Below are 20,942 nucleotides of genomic sequence, written 5' to 3' on the forward strand. Positions count from 1 at the left end.
CTCACAATAATGCGCTACACATAGGGGAATTAATAAAATACTAGGCCTGGGCACCTATAAAGAAATATGGCCTAGAAGAGTGAATCGTGGGTGGAAGTTTCTACAAGGGAAGACTTGAGGTTTCTATAGTTGTAATTAGAAAGTGCACATGATTTATTATCGATATTCTAGGTCGACTACAAGACATTCTTAATGACATCTTGCTTAAGTTAATTAGATTTCTGTGTAGACGCACAAATGCTTGCTCTAGCAATCATTGTTATCTAAGTATTTAATGGACGTCTCTTTTTTCTTCTTTTTCTTTTCTTTTCCATAGGTAGAAGCTAACATTGGTTCACGACAACTCTATTAGTGGTCGATATGTTTTGGTATGTATAATGCATTGAAAATAAGGAACTATGATTAAATATTCAAGCTAAATAGTACTAATAAATATTTGAGAAATAATAAAGGGGGGTTGGAATACAGGATAACCACCGTAGAACTAGTTATTAGATTTCGAAACTAAACATCAAAGGCAATTTACAGCTCGCGTTCTTCTGGAGTTACTTCTGGCATTACTTCTGGCGTTACTTCATTATCAGAACCGGGAAGAGTAACTTCATCCTTTTCTGCGCTCTTGATCCTGTTCCAGAAGATTTCACCGTTCTCTGGGTCGTCCTTGAATAAATGATCGACAACCATCTTCTTAGGTGTCTCGCCCAACCACTGGAAGAGGGAGAAGTCCCTAAACTCATCCGCACGGAAGACCTCTAGCATCTCGATCGGCTCGTCACCGATGTTCTCGACGAAATGACCGTTGTTTGCGGGCACGATGCCGACGTCGCCCTGTACATAATCGAAGGTTCGAGCCGTTCCTTCGGCAGCAAAGATCGTGACTCGTGCTCGACCTTTAATAAAGAAGCTCCATTCGTCGGCGTTGGGATGCCAGTGCATCTCACGTATGGCCCCGGGCTCGATAGTGACATGGGCTGCTGCCACGGTTTTTGAAATCTCGAAGTTCTTCGAATCTGTAATCCGGACGTCACCCCCACTAGTTTTATGGGGTTCCTGGTCAAGCATCCTGTGAACGAAGTTATACTTGGATTTCTTGACATTTTTACCTGTTGGTTTCTCATCGTTAATTGAACCTGGCTCACGGCCCTGGAAAATGTATTTCTCTCCTTCGGGGAGGTGCTTGAACACTTCGGGTGCCAGGTTGAAATTCTTCGATATCACCGACTTGGGAGTATGCGCTTGTAATATATCAGCTTTAATAATCTATACGATAGGGCTGTAACACACACCTAACCAGTCAGATATAATAAAGGTAGATTCTTCAGAGAAGTTTCCGTCGTCAAATATTAAGAGGAATTCTGTGCCGTTGTCTCCGAGTCCTTGAAGGGAATGAGGTACGCCGCTTGGGAAATACCACAGGTCGCCTCTCTTGAGGTCGTCTATGAAGTTGCCACCTTCGTAGTCGATAGCAGTGACACGAACTTGGCCATCTAGGACGAATGCCCACTCGGCTTCTTTATGCCAGTGCAACTCGCGAATTACACCTTTATCGAGGCGCATGTTCACAGCAGCCAGTTCGACACTAGCGCCCAGCTCGCGGACGGTAGTTTGTCTTGTCCACCCCCCTTCCTAGATAAAACTTGGTTAGGTCGAACGTGGGGAAAGCTATATTGGAACCTTATTCATACCTCAATGCGCACATGGGAATCAGCAAAGCTCCAGCGCAGATTTTGTATGTTTCCATGATCCGTACTAGGCGGTCGCACTAAATCCGGAGACTGACGTGACCTCTCTCGGTTCCAGGGACCAAGAACAGACGCTCCTAGTCCATTGCGGTAGGGGAGCGGATCTAACCCTTCGCCTACGGCATCGACGGCATGATCATAGGGGTCCCTGTAGTCAGGAGTATAAGGCGACTTTGATCTTTTACTATATTTCGGCGGTAGATCAAGACCAGCTGCGAGGTACTGGCGAGGGCTATCGTCTACGGGAACAGCAAGGCCGGAATTGCTCAATGCGAGGCCAGTGACTAATAACTGCCAAGTAGAAACACCGCAATAGCTTCGGGACAGCATTTTAAAGAATGGCCGGTTGACTTATAAGTCGTTAACTTAGTTAATTAGGTAGTTAACAAAGCTAAGATCTAGAAATCAGCTAAGAGGCAATTGAACCCCGGCTGAAGTCAGGTATGAAGATAGCAGAATAGAAGAGGGTAAATAAAGTATAAGTAAAAGTAAATGGGATGGGCGTCATAATGTAGTTAAGCAAGCAATCTTCTGGGAGAGCTTCGTTACCCATTCAAGCTTCAAGGTCTCACTTACACTAAGCTACCTACCTTACATAGGTAGGTACGTAACAGGTACCTGGTAAATCCATCATCCAATTGTAAACGGGAGTCAACCCCGAGCAAATACCGAATGTACTACAGCACATTCCAGCTCGGCTCTAGAATGCCCTATAAGGCCTTTGAAAGGCAAGCGCTGGGTGATGGGTGTGATTGGGCCTGCATTCCGGGATCAACTATTATGTCCGTGGGACCTACCAAAGTTGGTTGTGCTACTGTATTGGAAGTATTGCACCTCCTGTGTTATATCGAGTTAAGGTGTAGAGAGGTGGGTACGTACAACGGGTGTAGGTATGTACATGTAGGTGCCGTAAGCCGATAAAGAACGAGCCAAGTCAAAAAGCGGTTAAGTTTGTTATCATCCGGTACCTGAAGTTGCTGACGAAACTTATAACCTTATAACCTTACAACCTTACAATATACACCTTCTCGCTTACACAGCCCAAGATCTTGGGTCGTTTTTACACACGACATGACTGATTGCAGTTACATATCTGGTAGGTACCTGGGCAGTGAGACCACCCCGAACGCCTAGTGTTGCTTTATACATTCCTGCCTATCTGGGATTTATAGCCCGACATCGTCCTCGACTTGCCCCTGTCAAACTGTCAAATAACCGTTAAGCCGTTGAGTATCAGCCTTGGCAAATAGTACTATGTAAAGGATGGGAGGTAATAGTTAACTTGGGCGTTTTCTATGAAGTTAGGGATTCTCCCTAAAATAGGTCAACTGGTGTCACGCGGACATTAGATGCACACAGCCCGGGACGGGGACGCGGCAACCCTCATTCCTATCTTGGAGGCAGCAGACGCCTCGAATATTTCACTTGGCAAATTTTATTATTTATTTGACGCACGTCCCTAGGTTGTTAAGAGAAATTGTATCTCATAAAACACATACTTAGATTGTGTTCTGTTATATATATCCGGATCGACTCCCAGATGGCTACCAATGGTAATAACACACTGCCTACGAACTCGAGGATAAATGGAAATGGTGATGAGGAGCAGCAGCCTCTGCTTGATAGCAGCTATGTGACGTCCAAATCAGCAAGATGGCGAAAGAGCTTAACGACAGACGTTCGCCGCGACTGGGCCGATTTAGTTCTGCTTGCTTGCTATGTCATTACTGGCATGCTTGATAGCGCATCGATATCCACTTGGGGCTCGTTCGTGTCGATGCAGACAGGTTTGTCACTTAATACCATGAGCACTACTACCAGGTCTTGCTAAAAGAGTATCTACCTAGGAAACACGGTGTATTTTGGCCTCGGCATTACCGCACCGCACGAGTCGACGCGGTGGATCAAGTCGGGGACTTCACTCGGCTGTTTCTGCATCGGGTCCGTATTCTTCAGCTCTTTCCACCGGATGCTATCGCCGTCGCCTAAGCGGCGTTGGGTGCTCGCAGCGTCCTTCATTATTCAGATGTTGTTTGTCGCCGTTGCTGCGGCAATTCTTACTTTCGGGCCCCAGTCCGACAGCGAGGCCAAAAAGGAGGCCATCGACTGGCCAGTGCTTGTCCCAATTGCCCTGATCGCTTTTCAAAGCTGTGGTCAGGCGGTTGCAAGTCGTGCGCTCAAGTACAACGCGCTTACCAGCGTTGTCCTGACTAGCATTTACTGCGACTTATTTTCCGATGCCGCGCTGCTCGCGCCGCATAATCCTGAGCGTAACCGTAGAGTCGGTGCCCCTGTTTTACTTCTCATCGGTGCTGTGCTTGGTGGGCTACTGGCTAGGAGCACAGTTGGTACTGCCGGTGTACTGTGGATTGCTGCGGCTTTGAAGCTGCTGGTCGTTGTGTCATGGCTGCTATGGCCAGCGGAAAAGGAATAACAGTCGCATATGCATGCTATGTATTACTAGATACACGTCGTAAGGACCTAGATAAACTGCAAGATTTGTAAGTAAATGCCCCCGAACTGTTGGGTAAGGCATAGCTTCAATCCAGCACCTCATTGTACAAATAAATAGACAAGTACTAATAGACTCAACTTCTAAATTTATGGACACTCAATTGAGACTGATTTATTCTACCACTAGTTAAAGTAGTGATAAATTGAAAATAGCCATAATATGCGGAATCTATCTGCGGGTAGCGTCTTGATCTATTGTATCTTCTTGTCGGAGCATCCTCACTGGTTGTTGTGGTTTCTTCTCGATCTTGCCAACAATGCCAGTGCCGCGGAAATACACAGTGACAACAACTGCGCAGCATAGTGCGAGTGCGAAGTTGAACCAAATACCAGCTCTTAGCCCGGCTAAAGATGCGGGTTCCCAGGGCAAGATCTTGCCTGAGGCTTCAACTGGAACTCCCCTGTCCCTTGCCATAACGGCTGTTTGAATAGCCGTAGTGATGGCTAATCCAATAGCTCTTCCGATTTGGCCCATCGAATTGATAAGTGCACCTCCCAACGCCTGGTCGTCTTGTGGCAAGGATTTTGAGGTAAACAAAGTCAGGGTCGGCCAAGTAATATCCGCACCAATTACTGAGAGGACAAAAGCCGGAAACCCGTATGCAAAGTAAGATGTGTCAGGTGGAATAGGTGTTGAAAATAATAAGCAGGATACAGACACACTTAGATTACCGAAAAGGAGTAACATCCAAGTAGGTACTCGTGAAATGAGGTGGCTCACGACGAATGCGGTGATGATCCCAGAGGCGCCGGTTGGGATAAATCGATAAGTTGTTTGCAATGCACCAAGGGCCTGGTAGTCCTGGAAGATGAACGTGGCGGAGATGACGAGATCGTTGAAGGCAGCGAAGAATAAAGCCATGATCACCATGGCGGCGCTGAATCGAGCATTCTTGAACATAGACACCTTCATGAGTGGCTTACTTGTCATATGCTTTTCTTGATACCACTGCCATGCGACGAAGATACCAAGAAGCAACACGGAAATAACAATTAGCATGTAGATCCAGATAGTATCCCAGCCAACGATATTGCCCTCCGTTAAGGCAAACAGCAATGCCAAGATCGAAACGGTGACGAGTGCGCCACCTATCCAATCTACAGACTTCAGCGATGCAAAGTTGGATTTCTTAGTCGTTAGATGTTGCGGCGGCGGAGGTATGAATAATATGCCCGCAAGCGTGACAGCAATTGCGAGTCCACCGGTGGCCCCGAATACCCATTTCCAATTAGCAAACGCGGCGATGAAGCCACTAATCAGGTTTCCAAAGACGCTGCCAAGGGGTGCGCCAGCAGCTAAGCATGATATTTGATATTAACAATATATTCATAGTATTGTTTGAATTAGAGATGACATACCGTATGCGCTAAAAGCATAATTCTTCGCCTTACCAGGTGGAAAAGTCACACCTAGAATCCCAATAGCTGTAGGAACATTGGCGGCGGCACCCTAAGGATTCATAAGCTATGTTGGACTACTCTGGATATGATTCCATATACTCACAAGTCCCTGTAAGCCTCGAAACAAGTTAAATCCTATTTCGTTTGGTATGAATGGATTGATGATCATCGTCACTGCTACGAAGGCACTCCCTAAGATGAAAATGGAGCGTTTGCCGTAGATGTCCGCTATGCGACCCCACAGGAGCAAGAAACATCCGAATGTGAGCGCATAGGAGGACACAATCCATTGCAATCTGCTTTCGGGAATGTTTAAATCCTCGCCGATTGTTGGTAGGATAATGACAACGGACTGGATCGAGAGAGTCTGGACTTAATTAGCTAGAATACATCACAGGGTTTAATGGCGATGCTGCCTACGTTCAAGAAGCTAGCGCCGGTGACCGTTGCGACCAATGCAATACACCTCGCCTTAGAAAATGGTAAGCCCGGTTTAGTCGTGCCGTCATCTTCCTCGGGTCCGCTTTCTACAGGCTGGCGTGCCGGTGGTGGTGAGTCTTCCATCTCGATAATATCGAAATTCCGCCGTCCTTTCTCTTTTTCTTCGGTGTTCTCAACCTCCGCCATAGGGTTCTGGCCAATCTCCAAGTCCTTTGCCATTTTTGCGGAGGCAATAATAGCAGTCTTCGCAGCAATCCGGCTGAAATCCCACGGATGGAATCAGTAGGACTAGCCCCGGGCCGGGTTGTGTTCATATACGTCTGCAGGTGTTCCGCCATCGCGGGCGGGTGAGATGCAATGCCATCAGGACTGCAGATTCCGTGAAAATTAGACAGACAACTCGGGACGGCTTTTCCGAAACAAGCAATACCATAACTTGGGGATCATAGTAAGTCCCCTCACTCGACCAATCAACACTGGGTATCATTAGAGCAATCCCCCAGTTTGAGAAGAACGGCGTGCTGCAGGCCCTCGCCGCCCTTCTTCCGGGACCCGGTATCGGTTCCCCAGGGGGCTACGTTTTCCCGTGCAAACGGTAAATTTGCTGATTTGCTAACCATCGCTTTTGCTGGACAGCTTTCTTCTCGGATTGTTTGCATGCCAAGATCGAGCTTAGCTAGAAAGGAAACGAAACGATCGCCGTCTAGCTTTTCAAGGCAACGATGCTTTATGGTGTAGCGTATCGCGTAAACAGAAGCCTACTCAGAGGTCAGTTTAAGATTCAATAACTAATTATTAAAAGTCAAACACTCATATTTCCTGATTAGTATCTACGTTCACTTTACATATGGAATGACAACTCTCAGGATTTATTATTCTAGAGGGGAATCTAATTTGCGCAGTTAATGCATTAAATAACGTTGACGGTTAACTTGACTTGACATATACCTATCGAGTCGAATAATTGTAAGTTGTGTAAAAGGGATACTTGATTAATAATAACTAGACATTTAATTAGTATATTAAGTCGGTCCAAGTTCATTCATTTCGAAGGCATACCTTCTTTAATTTCGGTCATTTAGGCTACCAACATCAAATGTCAAATGTCATCAAATGTCAAATGTCATCAAATGTCAAATGTCGATTATCCATTATCGACCAGCCAGCCACCTTGAATATGTATGGACATGTACTTCGCAGACTCCGTCTTCATCTCCAATTTCGTATGCAGCTAAGCGAACTAATTGCCCCCATTGATACATGTAGAATTCTAATGTAGAGCAACGATTCATCAAATTAGAATAAAAATGATCGACAATTAAACATTTCTATAGAATCAAAGCATTTCTCAAAAAATACTTGTAAGTAACCTAGGTCATTGACAAGAGACATGATGCTCTCATCAGAAAAACATCTATACCATTTACATGTATGTAATACCTAGGTTAGGTACTTACTAAGATAGCTGCCTCTAATAGATACCAGGTCTTCAGCTGTGCCACAGTCCAAGCTCCGCTCTTGACGCATGGAAGCTCAAAGTTAGAAACCAACGGCGCTGCTGCCTTGGGAAGTCACGTTAAGACGCGCTATTGTGGCATCAATTAGCATTCATCTTTCCTTGCTCGGCGTCGGTTGCCTAGAGAGAAAGTGCCACAGAGCGCGCTCATTGTCAATATTTATTCAACCTCAATTGCTCCCAATTTCCTTTCCAATTCTCTCTCATAAACTCTCTTACTATTCTCAAAATTCACATCTTCTCATTCTTACCTCGTCAATTCAATCGATTCAATTCAATATAAATCATTTCGTCGAATTCAATTAAATTATCGCATCTAGTGTTTCGCCAACGAGAATAGAAGCATAACCCCTATAAGGGCTAAACAATGCCACCTAGAAAGAAGGCCGCAGCAGCTAAACCGCCGCCCCCGCCACCATTGGAGGGTTGCATTATAGCTATTAGTGGTACAATACCCGGCCACACTCAAGCCGCCATCGAGCGAGACTTTATCAATGTTCTTGGTGCGTCTTTAGCCAAGTCTGTGACGGCAACCACTACACACCTTATCAGTACCGAGTCAGACTACAACAAGCCTTCTATCAAGGTTAAGGCTGCGCAGTCTCTTGGCGTACCCGTCGTCACCTTCCAATGGCTTGAAGACTCCCTTAACCAAACAGCTCGTATGACTGAGAGTTCATATGGCATTGGTTCCTCTCAACCACAATTACCACCCCAGCCTCAATCTCAGTCGCAATCTCAGTCGCAATCTCAGCCTATACAGACCCGTGGCACTAGAAAGCGGTCCGCGACACAGAAACTTGCACTTGAAGAAGAAGAAGAAGATAACGATAAGCAGGAGGTAAAACCTCAAGCTAAAAAGAAGGCCAGGACTTCGAAAACCGAAGCACAGAGCCAAGAAGACAAAGCCGTCGAGGCTGAGGAAAAGAAGGTCATTGTTGCTGATGCTCAGATTGCTAAATCTCGAGACGCCAGAATCCCGCTTGACGAGGGCGCTGACAGCCAGTACCAAAATTATGAGGTCTATATTGACGACGACGGTGTCATCTTTGATGCCTCGCTCAACCAGACCAACTCGACAGCCAACAACAATAAATTCTACCGTCTTCAGGTGAAATCCCCATCTCGTATATTTGAAAACGTTGGGCTATGTACTGATGGTTTTCTCTAGTTGCTTCGTTCTGTCAAGGGTCAATTCATATGCTGGACCCGTTGGGGCCGAGTAGGCGAACATGGCCAATCCAAAGCCGTCGGTAATGGAACACTTGAGAGTGCTCTTCATGAATTCAACAATAAATTTAAGTCGAAGACTGGTCTTTCATGGGTTGACCGCGGGGAGTCTCCGAAATCTAAAAAATATGCTTTCATCGAGAAAAGCGTCAGTATTTTTCAATGCTACTTATTATCTATCTGTCTCGCTTCTTGTTTTGGATCAACCAAGTATGATCAGGCTGGCGACGAATTCCGAATCTAGAGATATTTTACCCTACATATCCTTAACGTGTTTCTTTAGAAAGCTCCCTTTGCAAAAGCAATTGCTAACTCGAAGTCCTTTAGTATGAATCAGAAGATGAAGATGATACGAAAGACACGAATGGTGGTACTATTAAAATCGAGGATGACGAGGAGCCCGACTCGAAACTATCTAAGCCAGTTCAGGAGTTGATGCAGCTCATTTTCAATCAGCAGTACTTCGCAGCGACCATGCGCTACCTTAATTACGATGCTGCGAAGCTGCCTCTAGGAAAACTCAGCAAAACCACAATTTCTCGAGGTTTTCAAGCTTTGAAAGATCTCTCGGCCATCATACATAATCCAGCATTGGCAATTTCTCAGCATCAGACTAACTACCTTTCGGCAACAGAGCAACTTTCGAATTTGTACTTCACTTTGATTCCACATGCGTTTGGGAGGAATAAGCCTCCCGTCATTCGAGATACGACACTACTCAAAAGAGAAATAGAACTTCTCGAGAGCTTATCGGATATGAAGGAGGCATCGATACTCATGAAGAATGAGCAGAAAGAAGAGATTAATAAGCTTGATCAACAGTTCCAGAGCTTAGGAATGGATGAGATGACTCCACTTGACCAACTGAGCCCAGAGTTCACCCAGTTGGTGGACTATTTGATGGATACACGAGGAGCAACTCACAACGCTAACTACCAGGTATCGCAAATTTTCAGAGTCGAGCGCAGCGGCGAAAAAGATCGTTTAGAAGCCGTACACGACGCGTACCAAGACAGACGACTTTTGTGGCACGGCTCTCGCTGTACCAATTTTGGTGGTATCCTCTCACAGGGATTACGTATCGCTCCTCCCGAGGCTCCGGCTACAGGTTACAGGCATGTATTACTATATTGCACACCGAGATCTCATTTCCTTCCTTGGGCTCGCTTTGCTTATCTCAATGTTAATTCTAATGAAGCTAACGTATTCGCAGTATGTTATCATATTTTCCTCTATATACTAGACAAATTATATTGCCAGTGATAATATCTTTGACTATATATATGATGTTAACGCATGGCAGTGTTCGGAAAGGGTATCTACTTGGCGGATATGTCCAGCAAGGTGAGTATTCTGGCTCTAGTTTGTGAAGCTCAACATTGACCTCTCACAGTCTGCCAACTACTGCTACCCATCGAATAGCAACGGGCATGCGCTGCTGCTTCTTTGCGAAGCAGAACTCGGTGACCCAATGCTGACACTCACCGACGCCTCATATAGCGCTGCCGAAGATGCTAAGTCGAAGGGAATGTTATCAACTTGGGGTCAGGGGTGCACAGGCCCGAGTCAATGGAAAGATGCCGGATGCATTCATCCATCATTAAAAGGAGTGAAAATGGTAGGGATAATCTAATCCTGATCTTGAAGCTTTATTTGTTTTGATACTGACTAACCTCTCTCTCTAGCCCGATACTAGCGTGAAGCCTGGTGCCACCGGCGTTCCTGGCGCCGATCTTCTCTACAATGAGTATATTTGCTACGATGTCTCCCAAGTCCGCTTGCGATACCTCCTTCGGGTCAGAATGTAGAACCCTCAGACCTAGTGGTAATTGTGCTCGGGACCCTCGTAGCTGCTGAAGGTATCTGTATGAGCGATTTTTGCTACTGTATTCATCTGTTCATCGATATGGACTCAAGTCCTTTGCTTTTAGGGCCATATAGTAGCTGAGCTATGGGGCTTCAAGTGGTGTTACAAGAGCAGGTAATATCAACGGCTAATTTCTATCGCTTATAAAAATATGATGAATTTTGGGAGGGGACGTGATCGGCTTCGCCCGGGAAGATATGAATGGATGACCCTCTATAGCCCTCAGATATTAATTAATGTTTACCCATAGACTTAACAGATTCCTCATATGATTGTATTCAGACTTAGAGAAGTTTCTTACAGAGTCTACTAGGTTAGAGTTGATTTATCAAAAAAAGAATTACTTGTTTTGAGTATTGATAGTTAATGTATTCTTATCCTGTAGTTGAATGTCCAAAATGACTTGTTAGTGCCTTGGTTAAAAGTCGCCGATAACAATAGGTACCTATACCTATCCTTAGAGAGCATCCAATTGACCTGCCTCCGAAATTAACACTATTATAATAATATAAGTCTTAGTTAAGGGGTTTATATATATATTAGGTATAGTTAAACGCTATCTAGGACAAGCCCACTACGCAACGAAATACGTATGCCCGTATCGCGATTATTCCTGCCTGTTATCTAATTCCTTAGTAAGATATCAAATAGAGAAAGCTCTGGCTCAGACATGCCTTTAAGACGTCATTGTCGGTGATAGGCCAATATTCCAAATCCCAAGAGGGTTACTGTCAATGCAGAAACACGCATGATGAGATTTGAACTGGAACCCAACTCGGAAGTATCTGATATAATCATCATCACCAGAGCATCTAACTCTACTCGCTTCTTATGTCAATGAGCGACAGGGCTATACAAGTTCAGTAATCGCTGCGGTGCCCCGGCGCTTGCCGGTACGGCTTTCGATCTTTGCTGTCCTTGAGCCGAATTGAATCTACTATGTCATTAGCATGTTTTCACGCTGTCTCCTTGGATGTTATCGTACCGCTCTTTTCTTTTCCCTGGAAATTACGGATAGGCCGAGCTTATCGGCCATGAGCCTCAATACTCGTTTGGCAGGGTCAATAACGGCTGGATGAAACTGGTTCTGAAAGTCACATTTCTCCCACACCGGGGTGCTGATAGCAAACCTGACAAGTTCCTCATCTAAGAAAGGATGGCGAATCTCCTTACCCCAGTGGGCCATGGCCCGGTCGTCGCGGCCTAGATTTCTCTGTCCGATACGACCTATGTCTAGCTTTAACTCATCAAGAAGGCGGGGGTATCCACCAGCCTTGAACGCTATCTCGTGCCGTGAATAACCACCGAAGAGTTCATCTGCGCCAAGACCAGAAAGTAAGACTCTAGCGGGCGAGGTAACGCTTGGCGGATTTGGCTGCCACTCGCACTTATCTGTATAGACGTAGCCTATACCTCGTGCAGAAAAATAAAGTGCGAGGGCAATGGATAAGTCCATCTCGGTGCTATGCGGATATATGAGAGAAACGACTCTTGCCTTGTGACTCATTGCTTCTTCAAATGAAACGTTCACCTATTGAGGAGGTTAGCTTAAACCTAACCTTGAGCAAAGTGAGCCAAAAAAACGAACCGCAATGAAACGCCAGTAGCGTGTAGGGCAGGTGGTTTTCAGTTCGGCAAACGCTTTGCGGCCAGTCTTCCTATCCGGGCATGCCTCATATATGTCTCTTGCATCCAGATGAGGGAGTGTTTTATCTACGGAGACTTGGCGCGGGTTTTCGAAAGCAACGTTGATTAGATCTATTCCCTGATCGGGAGGGATTAAGTCGTGAGTAAGCCTCGCGAGGATGGTACTATCGAGTCCGCCAGAGAAAAGAACCGCTACGCGAACGTCGGTGTCAGATAACGGGTTTGGTGGCTCTGGAATGTCTAAAACCCGCAGCTTGAGAGATTCGCATAGCCAGTATCTAAGAAGATCGACCGAGAAGGAACTGAAGTCCAGCTTGTGATCGGGTGGCGGCAGCGTCATGTTAAAATTGCTAATGCTTGAAACCTGTCATGAAAATTTTATAGCAAAGATCGCACACGTAGTTTCAGATTCCAGATTAACACTTACCATGTTATCCCCTCCTGATGTCACCCAGTCGTACCTGGTGAGATGAGTGTCAAGCTTCATTCCACTAGGTGTCGCAAGACGTGTAGCGAGGTTCAAGGAATATATCCCATCCGCATTGACCTCCTTCCAGCCGGTAGTAGGCACATCCGCGATACTCGAGAAAGAAATCGAGTCACCATCCTCGGCTTGGCTAAATAGGAGTGATCGTCGGCCAAGACGATCTCGACCGAAGTAAAGGCGCTTATCCTGAGTATCATAAAATAAAAAGGCAAACGGACCATCAATGCTGCGCAGAACGCTTAGAATATGCGACTCTCTAGCCTCAGCCGAAGGTGCATCGGCGGCGTCAAGCTTGGCTAAGATAAGTTCGCCATCATTTTTACTACTGATGGGCTGACCCTCAATCCTCCAAGCCTCTCCATTCCAGCACAGGACAGACCCGGTTGCAGGCGATTCCAACGGCTGTTTTGCAATATGGTCTCCCCGTAAGGCTAGCACAGTAGAGGTGAGATTGAGATGGATTAGCGAATTCCCATTTTCAAAGGGAAGCTCGCGAGAGACCTGGCCGAAGTGGTCGGGTCCACGATTTGACAAGAGCTTCTTCAACTCTTGTGAAATGTCTGGTATAGCAGTCGTGGAGACTACACCATGGATGCCACACATGTTCTCAATGTCCAAGGCAATTTCATCCAGAGGATGCCGAGGAGAAGAACCTGTCAAGAATCGAGGCAATAATCCAAAGGAATGATAAAGAAAAGTAGGTTAATCCTATCACTTTCGCGTTGTGTTTTGTCTTAGCACAGCCACATGACGCCACTTGTCCAAGAGTTTAACTCGTATTAGATAGGTGCGTGAATTTCTAGGGAAATGAAAAATTCCCTCCTGGCAAAAGACGGAAATTTAGTTGTAAAATATACGAGTCCAGATGAATGACTTAAAAAGTAGTACGAGAAGAAACTTTAAAAATAAAATGACAGATGGAAAGAACTGTCCATGTTTGGAAAAAAGTGTAAAAGATGCAAAAATATGGAAAGAACGAAATAGCACCTCTCCGTTTCGATCGGAGGACCTCCGGGTTATGAGCCCGGCGCGCTTCCACTGCGCCAAGGTGCTTTTTAGAATCTCGTAGTTGCTGCGACCATTGGTTGATGTTAGGATTTGATTGAATAGTATATAACCATAGCATGCCGAGCAGCAGCGCTAGGTGGAACAATCCAGTAATGGATGGGGCCGACCAAGTTCAATGCGGCTCTTGGGCTTTTTAGTACTGCTAGTTAACTAACCTAGGTAGTCGACAAACTTAACTTATGCAAGCACCTCCTAACTCCGCCACTCAATTCACATAAATTGACAATAAATTTGAACATACCGGACCAAGATAATACTTGTGTATACCTATCAAGACAGTACCTAAGCATTATAGGAGATGCACTTGCACATGCAGCTGTCGTAGCTCTTGTTCTTTATTATCCCGAAATTCAGCCATCTATCGATAAGCGTGTAAGTCCTCAATTCATAAGTCTACCTATACATTTCGAGGCAGAAGACTACCGAGCTATATACGATAAACTACTCATACAAGCAGGTCATAAATATGTAATCTAACATGGGTATAACATGGGGGTCTAAGTAGGATTTAATAAGATTCTTTTAAAATGCCATCGGTGTGCCCTCCATCTATGTATCTACACACCAGCATGCAGAAGCTCTCAAGAGGCATAGACGGCGGCATACCTCCAAGTTACATCACTATGGCTACGGCATACCTCTGGTAAAACGGAAATGATCCCCATGTTACACAAAAAGCTATCGAAGACGAATAAGGAGTCTATGACTCTATCCCGCCCCCCTCAAACCGGCAACCCGGATTCATAAAGCTGACGGCGGGCATCATAAAAGAGGGGTATTTCTCGAGAAAGTCAGCTTGATCAGGGACTTATTTACTAGAGTATAATCTATCGTTTAGCATGAGAATCTATTACTGCTACGCTCAAATTTTATACCATGGCCCTCCGGGATATTTTGCTCTCCACTCTACCGTTCCGTGAAAGCGGATTCGGGATTATGGCAGCCTACTATATGCTCGTTCTTGTTTTTGGTTGGATAGCTTACCAGCTCGCTTGTGCTTTGTGGAATATCTCCCCTTTCCACCCTCTCAGCCGCATTCCTGGCCCGAGACTAGCAGCCGCAACATATCTTCCTGAATTCTACCACGATGTAGTAAAGTTCGGGCGATATACACATGAAATAAAGAGGATGCACGAAATATATGGTACTGATATTCCCACGCGCTATTGAGGACATGATACGTGCTTGTGCACGTCAAACTAACATTATCACGAAGGCCCCCTAGTTCGTATTAACCCCGACGAGGTTCACTGTAACGACTTCCGGTTTATAGACGAGATCTATGCAGCAGGTAGTAGGAAGCGTGACAGGTCGTCACACCAGATAAACGGCTCAGCGTAAGACCTTCGCATAACTTGTTAGGGGGGGTTGAAACTTATAGGAGCTTAGTATGGGTACCTCTACTTTTGGAACCATCAACCACGATGTGCACCGCATACGCCGTACCCCAGCAGCAAAATTCTTCTCCAGGGCTCAGATCACGCAGCTCGAGCCGCTGATCCAGCGTCTGGCCCAGCGTCTCTGCGATAAGATGCTGGCACAGGCAGGTCCCTTCAACCTTGCGAGTATGTAGCATAGAGAATTTCTTATCTCCCCCTTTTATCCCGTCTCCAGAACTAGTATTTCCTTATAGCAACGACTAAGGAGTTCCCAATCCCAGACATATCTAGACCACCGGTTTTCTTATGGAGAAGTAATTATTGATTTTCGTTGTTGTAGTGGCTTATAGCTGCTTCACCGCGGATGTAATCTCAGACTACAGTTTTGGCGAAAGCCTGGAGTATCTCGACCAAGAATCATGGGAACCCAATTACCTCCGGTCGCAGATCTCGATCCTAAACACGGTTCACCTCTTCCGCTTCTTCCCCTTCCTGAACCACATCGCAGAAGCAAGTCCATGGTAGGCGACTACATCTTAGAGGTCCCATACTATATCTTAGCCACTAACAAAATTCAGGTTCTCGAATTACCTACCTCAAGACACTGCGTTGATGATCCGGACGCTAAATGTGCGTGGTAAGAATATTACCGAGTCATAGGCTCGAACTGACAAATATAGACCATCTTACCCAATATGGTTAAGAAAGCCAAGCTCAGCATGGAAGCGGGCATCAAGCGTGAGCGCCCGACCGTCTTTGCCGAATTACTCAAGTCAGACCTACCGGAGCAAGAAAAGACCATAACCCGGCTCGTAAATGAGGCCGCTGCCATGATGGGTGGCGGCACCGGGACCGCAAGCTGGACCCTTAGCGTCATCACATACCACCTCCTAACGAAATCGAAGCTCTTGAACAAGTTAACCGACGAGCTACGCGGGGCCGTATCCGATCCGCAGAATCTGCCCCCTTGGACGACGCTGGAGAAACTGCCGTACCTCGGCGCGGTGATCCAGGAGGGCTTGCGACTGTCGTACGGCGCGTCCGCCCGCACCGCCCGCGTGGCAACAGAGGAGGACCTAGTGTACCGCGGGGAATGGAAACTAGAGGGCAGCAAGAAGAGCGTACCGCTTGCGTATATCATCCCCTGGGGCTACGCCATCGGCATGTCAACAACCTTATTACACCACGACGAGACCCTCTTCCCGAACTCATACGAATTCGCACCCGAGCGGTGGCTTGATGACAATCTGGAAAAGAGGAGGGAGATTGAGCAGCATAACTTCTCTTTCGGGAAGGGCAGCAGGATGTGTCTTGGTATGAAGTATGTGAACCCCGACGTCTGGAGTCTGCTTCGGTGTAGTGCTACTAACGAAACGTTTCAACATGTAGTCTTGCGCTCTGCGAGCTGCACCTCGGTCTTGCTGCGCTGGTGTTGCGCGTGTTTCCGCACATGCGCCTGTTCGAAACTACCGAGGAGGATATTCGGTATGATTATGATATAGTTATACCTATGACTAGGGCCGAGAGCAAGGGCGTAAGGGCAGTCATTGTGTAGCTAGTTCTTAAGCTATAGTTACTATATAGCGGCCACATGAAGATTGGTAATGGTTTCTGGGCGGATTTAAACGCGACTTATGTTTCTCTCCTAGTGCTTCGCGCGAAGAGGCAAATTGTAAAACCGGTAGGTGATTTGGGCGATACTGGCAAAATAAACTTGAGGAGTAATGAAAGGGAAATCGAGGAAGTTTCGGTTCCTTACGATACGCTCCTTTCTTACGTCAAGTAATTTATAAGGTCTAATAACCGCAACGATATCTGTTTTACTGGCTAATTCAACTGATGACGACTTGAAGTCTACCTCATCGTATGGCTATAATCTGGTATTCTACAGACTTGGAGGGTCTTAAGGAACCTTCAACGCTCTGTATGGTGGTCAGTGGTGCGACCAAGTATCAGTAAATGTACTGCACATACCATCCCTACGTGAGATTATTCGCCCCGTAGATTCGGAGTAGATCACTTCCAAGACTCTCCAGCTCAACCCCGCCGTATAGGGTACAACTGGTTCCTTATATAAAGGAGTGCCGATGTTTTCTTCTATCAATGCTCTGAAGCCGACGGTGATATAATTTGCCCCCCCCCCGGGTCTTAGTACGTCAAAAATACATCACGAGACTAGCTTATAGGTGTATGCCACCTTCGGGGTCCTCGTCATCTTCAGGCGGTATTCGACTTTGGAGCTGCCGTAAAAGTTCCCGCTCTTCATCTCCGAGTTGACTTAGCGTTCCCGTTTGGAACGTGCCATCTCGCCATGCCGGATGTTGGGTTTCTCCGTTTGCTCCATGACCATTTACTCCGTTTGTCAAGTTGCCGGTCTCTGCGTTGGCATTGGCGGTTGCGGCAGGAGTAGCATCCTCATCGTCGATATTTCCTTGGAGTTCGCGCCAGCTAAGTCCGCGGCTCTCGACTTCGATACGTATCAACTCGATGCGCTCTTGCATGCGCGCGATAACAGCCTCATTTTCTGCGATGGCGTCGATACAGTCCTGGTCTGGCTGCGTAGTACCGCCCTGCTGATCTAGAGTCGGCGCTTGCTCATCGGCATAGGGCTTCAGTTCAGCGTTGGAGTAGTCTAGATGGGCTATCGAATTACGTAGCTCTAAGACTTTAAGGGCGAGATTCTCAGCGGATAAATCCTTTAATGCTTCGGCGAAGCGTGCTGGGTTTATGGGTTGTGCTTCGGAAGACATATTGTAAAAGGGGTCTGATTTTCTATTAGTTGACCTTGCGGTATGTGTTGAGAAGACCAACCTATGTAAATTCAAGGCTCTTGGCTTGACGTTATTCAAAGTTGTCGTAATGCCGAAAGCTGCCTGGAGGTGGAAGCTGTATGAAATATGAAAGTACTTACCTTAGGTACCTATGTACCTCATCAGAGCTATCGATAAGATATTCGAGAAACTTTTTGGCGGGGCTTTGAAGGAGCTTGGGCCACATAATATATGTGGATACCGAGGGGCATGCGGGGCACTACATGTACCTAGGTATATGTATTATGTATATTATGTACCTAAAGTACATAAGATTATCACGACCGCTATCGCAACTCTCCACACCTTCAACCATTGGAGTTTCGGCTGTCTAAGGATATTTCGATGATGTGATAAGAGCCCTGTATCTCGGCATCCTACCTACCTACTCGGCATCTTATTACGTATAGTGCGAACCTCCTTATCTTCCTAAGAGTCGTATCTGCTCGAATTGACCATTCAGAATTGATGCTCTCTACAAGATGGAGCTCCTATTATCACATTCGGGAATTGGAATAGCCATCAGAGCTGGGGAGGTGAAAGTGCTATATTTACCATATGTATCCGTTTCCAATTTCCGGGAATCTTGGCCATTTCGTGTGTATATAACGGGACACTAATTATATATTATATTTTTTTTTTTTGGCATTCTTTAGATATTGCCATGATCGTGTCTAAACTGGCTCTTGTAGCCAGTACTCTGACGGGGGTTACTATAGCTCGATCAAGTCAACAGGACGGGCCTCAACAGATACTCAACGATGTAAGCCCGGCCTCTTTCAAGTGCGATATTCCGCCAGCGGTGGACCCTTCGAAAGACGGACTACCGGCTGCTCGTGATATCTTCTCTGATCAAGAGGCATTGCTGCTTCAGGTTAAGAGACATGGTACCATTGTGAAGATACCTTCTATCTCGTACGATGATAACGGAGAACCTGGCGAAGACCCTAGATGGGATGTATTCTATGATTTACACAGGGCCCTGGCTGCTTTATATCCTAATATGTAAGTGTCTATATCAATGTTTTCTTCCAGTACCATTAAGCAAATCGTGATATTCCATTAACCCTTCGAACTAACCGTGATCCATAGTCATCTTCGGGCGGCCCGCGAGACAGTGAATACGCTCGGTTTAGTATATACGATTAAGGGAACAGAGCCTGCCCTTAAACCACTCCTGTTAGCTGCGCACCAAGACGTGGTACCCGTTGCCGACGACTCAACTTGGAAGTACCCACCATTCTCGGCCCATTTCGATGGGCAATGGCTATGGGGACGGGGCGCATCAGACGACAAGAATAGTTTGACTGGTCTGTTTTCTGCTCTAGAAGCCCTGCTATCCAACCCTCGCTGGGTGCCAAGGAGAACCATAATACTCGCACTTGGATTTGATGAAGAGTGTTCAGGTCGTAAAGGAGCTGGTCATATTGGGCCTTTCCTAGAAAAGCGGTATGGCCCTAATTCAGTGGCCCTCATCCTCGATGAAGGAGGAATGGGATTGCAACTTCTTGGCAACGACACTTTGTGTAAGTACCTAGTGTAAGAATACGTTTCCCGTACTTTTGGGCTAACTATATACTGTAGACGCCCTTCCTGCTGTTATGGAAAAGGGTCATGTCGACATCTGGTTGGAACTTTACGTAAATGGAGGCCATTCATCAGCGCCGTTTCCGCATACTGGTATTGGTATAATGGCCGAATTTGTAAACCAACTGGAATCTAATCCGTGGAAGCCCAAACTTATCGAGGGCTCGCCCATCTACAATCATTTTGTCTGCCAGGCAAAATATTCCCCTGATGCGTCACCGAACATCACCAAGCTAATAAACAAAGGGGACTTGGAATCATTGACCGAAGAATTGGCAACGATCGATCGGCCGACTCAGTATCGTATACAGACCTCTCAAGCTGTCGACTATTTCCTCGGAGGGGTAAAAATCAACGCTATGCCAGAGTATATCAAGATCGGTGTAAACCACCGCATCGCGCCTCAGGATTCCATATCGGCAGTGAAGGCCAACATCTTGAAGCAGATCAAGCCAATCGTGAAAAAGTTTGGTTTGACGGTCAGCGCCTTCAAGGGGGAGGAACACAATCCAAATATTGAATTGGACGAGGACGAGAACCCCAGCGACGGAGCTGTAGACCCGATGTATGAGGTGGAATACAATGGAACACTGGTCCTTACATCGTCTCAATCTACTTTGGTTGCTCCGATCTCACCGACGTCAGGGCCAATCTGGGATGTTTTCTCAGGAACGATCCAGCATAGTTTTGCTTTCGAAGGCGGGAAGGTGATTCCCGTGGGAGAGCTTATGACGGGTAATACAGACACTCGCCATTATCTGAGTAAGTGAAGCTCTAGATTCGTCTAAACGCCTAATAACAGTTGCTAATTTTTGATTTCTAAGACTTGTCCAACCACATTTATCGGTGGACGCCAACTCGTCAGGGACGCAACGCCAATGCTCATACGGTCGATGAAAGGGTAGATATGTATGCGCATCTAGAAATCGGTAGGTTCTACTACGACTTGATTAGGAACTTTGATGCCTCTCCTGTTGCGGTTTTCGAGGAACAAGTGGATATTGGAGAATTGTGACTTGGGTGAGTCGTCTAGCTTTCCAAGACACATATCCAAATAGAGATGTCCCCTTTGTTTTCGTGTCGTTGAAGACGATAATTAAGGATCTACGAAAAATGTACATAACAATATCTATAGAATTGTGAGTTCGTGATATATATTCGTAATAGATAGGTACCTACATATGCATGTAGTAAGAGGTTCATGTACCTAGGTATATTCAAGAGCTCCGTTGAATTGAGTTGATTTGAAGTTA

General features: G+C 46.1%; 8 protein-coding genes and 1 non-coding gene across 9 annotated transcripts; 4 read left to right on the top strand and 5 right to left on the bottom strand.

Moving 5' to 3' along the window:
* Window positions 1-368: 368 nt before the first annotated feature.
* On the bottom strand, window positions 369-2,343 carry F4813DRAFT_349229 (Bicupin, oxalate decarboxylase/oxidase). Its single transcript, XM_049242153.1, has 3 exons — window positions 1,686-2,343; window positions 1,287-1,626; window positions 369-1,235 (listed from the first exon to the last, which is right to left on the bottom strand). The coding sequence occupies exons 1-3, from the start codon at window positions 2,070-2,072 to the stop codon at window positions 523-525; spliced, it is 1,440 nt and encodes a 479-aa protein (XP_049102983.1). The 5' UTR covers window positions 2,073-2,343; the 3' UTR covers window positions 369-522.
* Window positions 2,344-3,043: 700 nt separating this feature from the next.
* F4813DRAFT_272547 (uncharacterized protein) lies at window positions 3,044-4,301 on the top strand. The gene is made up of 2 exons (XM_049240392.1): window positions 3,044-3,529; window positions 3,590-4,301. The coding sequence occupies exons 1-2, from the start codon at window positions 3,283-3,285 to the stop codon at window positions 4,174-4,176; spliced, it is 834 nt and encodes a 277-aa protein (XP_049102984.1). The 5' UTR covers window positions 3,044-3,282; the 3' UTR covers window positions 4,177-4,301.
* Window positions 4,302-4,425: 124 nt separating this feature from the next.
* Window positions 4,426-6,221, bottom strand: F4813DRAFT_379129 (drug resistance protein; the record flags this gene model as incomplete). Its single annotated transcript, XM_049245411.1, has 4 exons — window positions 4,426-5,552; window positions 5,616-5,706; window positions 5,761-6,024; window positions 6,078-6,221. The coding sequence occupies 4 exons, from the start codon at window positions 6,219-6,221 to the stop codon at window positions 4,426-4,428; spliced, it is 1,626 nt and encodes a 541-aa protein (XP_049102985.1).
* A 1,181-nt stretch (window positions 6,222-7,402) lies between these two features.
* F4813DRAFT_349234 (PARP-domain-containing protein) lies at window positions 7,403-11,031 on the top strand. The gene is made up of 7 exons (XM_049242154.1): window positions 7,403-7,459; window positions 7,564-8,725; window positions 8,786-8,992; window positions 9,172-9,958; window positions 10,148-10,188; window positions 10,238-10,462; window positions 10,530-11,031. The coding sequence occupies exons 2-7, from the start codon at window positions 7,982-7,984 to the stop codon at window positions 10,650-10,652; spliced, it is 2,127 nt and encodes a 708-aa protein (XP_049102986.1). The 5' UTR covers window positions 7,403-7,459; window positions 7,564-7,981; the 3' UTR covers window positions 10,653-11,031.
* A 199-nt stretch (window positions 11,032-11,230) lies between these two features.
* Window positions 11,231-13,829, bottom strand: F4813DRAFT_349239 (asparagine synthase-domain-containing protein). Its single transcript, XM_049242155.1, has 4 exons — window positions 12,786-13,829; window positions 12,300-12,722; window positions 11,697-12,242; window positions 11,231-11,645 (listed from the first exon to the last, which is right to left on the bottom strand). The coding sequence occupies exons 1-4, from the start codon at window positions 13,446-13,448 to the stop codon at window positions 11,562-11,564; spliced, it is 1,716 nt and encodes a 571-aa protein (XP_049102987.1). The 5' UTR covers window positions 13,449-13,829; the 3' UTR covers window positions 11,231-11,561.
* Window positions 13,827-13,898, bottom strand: F4813DRAFT_t33. Its single transcript has one exon. It is a non-coding gene; the product is annotated as a tRNA-Met (tRNA).
* Window positions 13,899-14,053: 155 nt separating this feature from the next.
* F4813DRAFT_272666 (cytochrome P450) lies at window positions 14,054-17,160 on the top strand. The gene is made up of 8 exons (XM_049240393.1): window positions 14,054-14,285; window positions 14,416-15,057; window positions 15,130-15,250; window positions 15,303-15,478; window positions 15,633-15,813; window positions 15,871-15,922; window positions 15,973-16,613; window positions 16,682-17,160. The coding sequence occupies exons 2-8, from the start codon at window positions 14,790-14,792 to the stop codon at window positions 16,845-16,847; spliced, it is 1,605 nt and encodes a 534-aa protein (XP_049102988.1). The 5' UTR covers window positions 14,054-14,285; window positions 14,416-14,789; the 3' UTR covers window positions 16,848-17,160.
* Window positions 17,161-18,168, bottom strand: F4813DRAFT_272667 (uncharacterized protein). The gene has a single exon (XM_049240394.1). The coding sequence runs from the start codon at window positions 18,040-18,042 to the stop codon at window positions 17,473-17,475; it is 570 nt and encodes a 189-aa protein (XP_049102989.1). The 5' UTR covers window positions 18,043-18,168; the 3' UTR covers window positions 17,161-17,472.
* Window positions 18,169-18,408: 240 nt separating this feature from the next.
* Window positions 18,409-20,891, top strand: F4813DRAFT_272699 (carboxypeptidase S). The gene is made up of 4 exons (XM_049240395.1): window positions 18,409-19,107; window positions 19,195-19,628; window positions 19,687-20,451; window positions 20,514-20,891. Exons 1-4 carry the CDS (start codon window positions 18,767-18,769, stop codon window positions 20,702-20,704), a joined length of 1,731 nt encoding a protein of 576 aa, XP_049102990.1. The 5' UTR covers window positions 18,409-18,766; the 3' UTR covers window positions 20,705-20,891.
* Window positions 20,892-20,942: the final 51 nt, after the last annotated feature.

The sequence above is a fragment of the Daldinia decipiens genome (assembly GCF_022478715.1).
Source record: "Daldinia decipiens strain CBS 113046 unplaced genomic scaffold F4813scaffold_5, whole genome shotgun sequence".
In the NCBI taxonomy this organism is placed as follows: Eukaryota; Fungi; Ascomycota; class Sordariomycetes; order Xylariales; family Hypoxylaceae; genus Daldinia; species Daldinia decipiens.